Here is a 6,433-nt window from a genome sequence, read left to right as displayed (position 1 = left end):
CCGCAGGAGCCGCCTGCACACCTGTGGCAGCCACCACCATCCGTTAACCTCATCGAGGATGACTAAGACGACCAAGACAATGTCGACGACATGCAGTGAAGATGGAGAGGACCACAACGATGGCCAACCTAGGGTTTCGTTTTAGTTTTTTTATGTTCTTTAGTTTAAATTTAAGTTTAATGTGTGGCAGCGACTACGGCCGAGACTTTTGGACTTAAAGTAAAGTTTAAGTTTTAATTATTATTATTATAGTTTTGTTTAAATTTATGTTTTAGAAATAGACACTTTTTACAAATGCGTGTGCTACATTGGCGCATCTACACCACGCCGGAACGAACACGTTAATCCGCTGGACTGAGTGAAACAGACAAAAATCCAAATAAAAAAGACGTCTGTTTGGGTCGGCTGGTTGAAGTTGGGGAAATGGAGAGCCTCGTCAGGATTCAAGCGGACGAGGCATAAGCCACTCGAGCTGTGCTTGTTCTCTCTTCAATCAAGAAGAAACAAAAGGTGTCTTTTTTTCTCTAGAACAAGAAAAAGGTCGAGTCCCAGACCAGAGAACGTCTCCCGGCTGTCTGATCCTGGCTGTCTGATCCTCCGAGGCTGAACCGCTCTGCTAAAAGACACAAGTTTCACCTGCAGCGCGCGGAACCGCTCACCGCCGCGGTTGCATGCCCGCGTAAAACCACGAGCTCCAGTCCAGTGCTCCATCCCCGCCGAAAGAAACGACAGTACGGCACCGTCCGTCAACACTGATAGATACCGATCGGTCATCGGTCTGATCCACCACCTTCCGGAAACCTCCTGCACCAAGTTGCGTCGGTGCTCTCCCTCCTCCCACCTATCCCCGTCTCCAATCCCCAACCACCAGGCCGACCGCGTGCGTGCTCTGTCGTGCAAACCATGGAGCAGCGGAGCAAGAATCCGGATCAGCTCCCGCTCCCCTGCGCCAGCGGCTGCGGCTTCTTCGGCTCCCCGGACACTGGCGGCCTCTGCTCCAAGTGCTTCCGCGACAGCCTCCGCCGCGCCGAGGCCCAGGCCCAGCTGCAGGCGTCCGCGGAGCCCCAAGCGGCGGCGGCGACGTCCAAGGAGGCGGAGGAGGAGGGGGCGAGGAGGGCAAAGGCAAGGGGCAGGTGCGCGTCGTGCGGGAGGAAGGTGGGCCTGATGGGGTTCGAGTGCCGGTGCGGCGGCGTGTTCTGCGGCGAGCACCGCTACTCGGACCGGCACGACTGCTGCTACGACTACAGGGGCGCCGGCCGCGACGCCATCTCCCAGGCCAACCCCGTCGTCAGGGCTGACAAGGTCGACAAGTTCTGAGCTCTTATTAAGTTTGGGTTCCCTCGGCTCCAATTATGGATCGATGGTGTGGTACGTGTCATCGATGGCTTGTACTCCTGAATTCCGGATACAGAATCCAAATGGACGATTCTGTCATTCTGTGTTTGTTTCTTTCGCTTGTACTCCGTACTACATATGTTGCATTTCCCCGTCTTCTTTTTGTTTTTGTTTAGCTGTGTCACTCTGTATGATACTCGTTCCACTGTTCCACAAGATCGTGTGATCTTGGCATGCATGGTACTATCACTGAAGATGGTTATTCAGTTAGTTTGAACTAGCATGTCTGAAGCCTGAACAGGAGAGCAACTATTATCGGGTAGTATGTGCTACTGACGTGAAAACACGAATGCTCTATCATTTCCTCACAAATAGGCAAGGGGAATTTGTACAAGTTTCCAAAGCGTGTTATGCCACTAGCGCCCTTGGTTTATTAATATATATGCGTAATTCTGCTAAATGATCAGCCTGCGCATCTGGTGTAGTGGTATCGTAGTACCCTCCCACTGTACTGGCCAGGGTTCGATTCCCTGGATGTTGCAATACATGTTTTTTTCCGAACTATTTTCCATGGGCATTCCCTGTCATGTCATATGTCGAAAAATAGTCCTTACTAATCTTGGTATTTTTAATGGACGAGTCTACCGAGCGGCCGGCTGCTCGCTGGCCTGCCCGAGCGGCCGGCCTAAAATGAGTCAATTACACTAACGGTGCTAGAACTTGGCAAGGATGATCACTTTAGTGCTAGAATTTACGACATACATCGAACTGGTGTAAAAAATTGGCTATAAACATCAGCACTGTACGTGGCTCCGAGCAGGTCCCACCTGTCAGTGAGACAGCACAAATTATTGTATGTATTGAAATAAAAATTACATCGGCAAGGGTTCGAACCTCTCACCTCTGTGTTGCACGGCTGAGTTGCTAGCCAACACATCAGATTACCTACGATAGTACTGCTAATGCATAGAATTTATATCCTGTTGACTAAACTAATTGTATTAAAATATTAATCCGAAAATTGCATCTGAAAAAAATAATGCGCCGGGGGTTTGAACTGGGCACCTACGGGCTCCTAAGAGGAAGCAAACCTTCATATCTTTTTGTCTGAACAAAATAAATTTAAATTCTTAACCAAAAGAAAGAAAGATTACAGCCTTGATGATTCAACCAGCAACCTCAAGCTATCATGTGGCCATGCATTCCACTAATATATAAATAATTATAAATATAATTTTTCATTCAAATTTTTTTATAAATATAATACATGGACATCCCAAGTGTTCATAATTTACTTATATAGTTTTTTTGTATAATTCTTACTTTAATTATATGATTTTCGTTAAATTAATATAAAGGAACACTTAAAAAATACAAATATTTGTATAATTCATAATTTATTTATATGGATTTTGGTCAAATTAATACGTGAATGTTTTCTCAAATTCCATGAGCATTTATTAATGTAATTTATTTATTTATATGGATATTATTCATAACACACTATTATAATTATATATTTTTTACATATATTTTAGAAGGAAAAATCAAACAGTTCAAAAATATATATAATGATTTATATATTTTGTTGGTTGTAGTGGCATGCATGTCCGCATGATAGCTTGTGGTTGCTGGTTCAAATCAGCAAGGCTGCATTCTTTTTTTTAGATTAAAATTTTAATTTTTTTTTGTTCAGTTAAAAGATATAAAGGATTATTTCCTCATAAAATCCCATAGGTAATTTGTGTGGTGTGGCTAGCGACGCACGGTTGGTACGCAGGTGTCCTGTACTCCTGTTCAAACCACTAGCTCAAACACAATTTCTGATCATTGTTTTTAATTCAAGCTGCTTAGTGAAAAGAATATAGAACATACGTATCATTAGCAGATCCGAAGGTAGTTGGGATGAGTTGGCTAGCAAGGCAAGCATGCAGCACGCATGTCGGCTGTTCGAGATCCTCCGGCGACTCATTTTTATTCAACTATAATAAAATAGAATGTCTCACTGACATGTGGGACCCGCTCAGGGCCAAGTGACCCACCTTATCCCACGTAGGCAGAGTATACAGCTGCATACGGAAATACAGTGCCAAGTCAGCGGTATGTATGGCAAATGCACCGTATTTGCACAAATGAGCCAACTTTTTACAGCAGTTCGATGTATACCGCAAGTTCTAGCACTAAAGTGACCATTCATGCCAAGTTCTAGCACCATTGATGTAATTGACTCGCCTAAAATAGATTCTTTTTAACCTGAAATCTCTTCCTAAACGGAAGACTCTTGCGCTAGGTGCCACAACCGCAAACCGTCTGGCGTTAGCAGCCAGCTCCTCGCTGTCGCTGACCGCCTAGCCCTCATCCGCTTCATCACGCTCGCCGACGCCTCCAGCTATGGCCTGTTCGCATCCCCGCTCCTCGCCGCCCGTCGGCTCCGAGCTCTACCTCTCCGTCTTCAAGCACTTCTTCTTCTCCTGTCTCCTCCAATCCCGCTGCCTCCGCGTACGCCCCGATCCACAAACCGCGCCCCGCATCCAGTCCTGGGTCTCCACCTGTGTTTTGATTTTCGGTTTGAGCTTTTTTTCGCCCTAGGCCGAAATGGCCGAATTTCGGCCATTTTCAAAATTTTCGGCTGAAATTTGACCAAAATTTGTCTGCAATTTGACATAAATTTAACCAAAATTTGAGTAATTTTGGCCTAAATATATTTTTCGCCTCAGGCCGAGATGGCCGAAATTCGGCCGAAATCCATATTTTGCGGCCGAAAATCAAAACACAGGTCTCCACCCGCCCACTGCCGGCGGCATACGCAAGCCGGGGCAAAAATCAGAGCTCTGTCTGTATCTCAAGCTGTTGTACGCCTGCCTTAGGGAGTTCGTGCCGACTGCGTGCAAGCCATTGCGCCGACTCATGGCACGCTCCTCCAGCGACCGACGCTGCCAACCCTTTCGCCCCCGATGAGTTCTTCCTCCACATGCTCGTCGGGGACGACATCTGGCCGCTGCCCGTGCAGACGTACCGTGCCTTCGTACTCAAGCTGCCCTCCCATGCTCAAGCTGAGCGAGCGATCAAGCTGCTCGTCGATGACGAGTCGTCATGTGCCTGAAGAGACTGCTGTGTTGGTGGTTCTGCACGCATGGTGTTTGAAGAAATGGCAGTGAGGAATGTGGTCTGCGATAGCCAGGTTTGATTCTGGAATCCCATGATACAGAGGCCTATGCATGAAGCGATGGTGTCCCTAACCAAAGCAACTAGGAGCTTCTTTGGTAAACCTCGGAGAGAAACAACCCTCACACACCTGCAGCTTAAGCTCATTCATAAGATTGATAGAAAACAATCAAGGAAATTACTTTGGTTAGAACATAGTTGGCTATGGTTGTAGTTCAAGTTGGATTTAACCCTTAGGAAGTTGCACAACAAGGTGGTACTAAGTTTGCTAAATGATGTTTTTTTTAAGTTAATCTATTTTTTTCTAGTCACTTTTTTGTTGGCATCCACAACAGTTGTAGTTGCATACATAGTAGTTCTCAGTTGGATATGATCATTAAAATGTTGCACAACACGGCGACACTAAGTTTTCTAGATGATGTTTACTCTTAGGTTAATCTATTTTTTAGTCATTTTTTATGTTGGCATTCGTAGTAGTTGTGGTTGCACACATAGTATTTCTTAGTTAGATATGTTCATTGAAAAGTTGCACAACATGGCGATACTAAGTTTTCTAGATGATGTTTACTCTTAGGTTAATCTATTTTTTCTAGTCACTTTTTATGTTGGCATCCGTAGTAGTTGTAGTTGCACACATAGTATTTCTCAGTTAGATATGCTCATTGAAAAGTTGCACAACATGGCGATACTAAGTTTGCTAGATGATATTTTTTCTTAACTTCATCTATCTTTTCTAGTCACTTTTTTTGTTGGCACCCGTAGTAGTTGTAGTTGCACATATAGTAGTTTTTACTTGGTTATAATAATTGGGAAGTTGCATGACACGATGATTGTAAGTTTGATAGATGATGTTTTTATTAAGTTAATCTATTTTTCCTATCCACTTTTTTATTGGAATCTACAGTAGTTCTAATTGCACACATAGTAATTCTCAGTTAGATATGATACTTTTAGAGTTACAAAACGGAATGTTTTCAGAATAGATACCTAAAATAGACCCTTATAATCATTTGAACCCCACCAATCACTCCCTTTTCCTCTTTTCCTTTTCCTATTGTTTTCCCTGTAGATCCCGTTGCGATGGAACTCGAGGCTACCATGAGCTCGCCCTCCCTCCTCAACCGCGTCCATCAAGAGCATGTCGCTCCGCCTCGGCCACTCCCAAGCGCACCTGCACCTGCGCTCATCCGCCTCGATCGCGGGCATATTGATGGAAGTAGCCGCCACCACGAGCCCGCACGCCCGTCCGCCTCAACCATGGACATCTCACCGGCAGTGGCGCTAGGAAGGAAGAGTAGGTCGCGTTTCGCTCCCTGCCAGGGCCGTTGTCTGCCTCGATCGCGGCCATCTTGCCTCCACCCCGTATGGCGCCGCCCATGCTCCATTCTCATAATTCTTGACCACAAATCTCGTAATCTTCGGTTGTTCGAGCTCTGATCAATGATTGAGACGGGGAATCGAACCTCCCCGCGAAGAATTAGAGATTGAATCCGGCTCAATTGGATATGATCATTGGAAAGTTTCACACACAGTGATACTAAGTTGGCTAGATGACATGTCATGCTGGCATTGAATGTTTGGTACCTTAAATACTGTTCATGTATCTCTCTTTCGTATTTTAATGATATTAGCTTTTTAGCAACAAATTGATTTAGTTTGCATCGAAGTTGTTCTCTCTAATAGGGGCAAACACATTTCATGATTAAGTAGAAGAAGTTGCACAATCATGCTTTTAAAGTTGGTCATGGACTGTCAGGCAGTTGGCTGGTGTAGCTGCTGAAGTTGCACATCCTACTGGTAGGGGTAGTTGGGGCGGGAGTGTCCACAGGTAGGAAAGAAAGCCGAATATCAACTACGACTGTTGGGCCATGACAGCAGATGTAGTTGTATATCTCATACGATAAGGTGTAGTTAAAAATGGTGTAATCTACAC

General features: G+C 45.1%; 1 protein-coding gene across 1 annotated transcript; it reads left to right on the top strand.

The window, feature by feature from the left end:
* The first annotated feature begins 707 nt into the window (after nt 1-707).
* Nucleotides 708-1,615, top strand: LOC125544332 (zinc finger A20 and AN1 domain-containing stress-associated protein 2-like). The gene has a single exon (XM_048707979.1). The coding sequence runs from the start codon at nt 904-906 to the stop codon at nt 1,315-1,317; it is 414 nt and encodes a 137-aa protein (XP_048563936.1). The 5' UTR covers nt 708-903; the 3' UTR covers nt 1,318-1,615.
* Nucleotides 1,616-6,433: the final 4,818 nt, after the last annotated feature.

Source organism: Triticum urartu, chromosome 3 (genome assembly GCF_003073215.2).
Source record: "Triticum urartu cultivar G1812 chromosome 3, Tu2.1, whole genome shotgun sequence".
In the NCBI taxonomy this organism is placed as follows: Eukaryota; Viridiplantae; Streptophyta; class Magnoliopsida; order Poales; family Poaceae; genus Triticum; species Triticum urartu.
Note: the sequence above shows the minus strand (reverse complement) of the source record. Positions and strands in the feature narration are given on the sequence as shown.

What these genes read in the sequence shown, in the direction of transcription:
- LOC125544332 (XM_048707979.1), top strand. Translation starts at nt 904, where the DNA reads ATGGAGCAGCGGAGCAAGAATCCGGATCAGCTCCCGCTCCCCTGCGCC.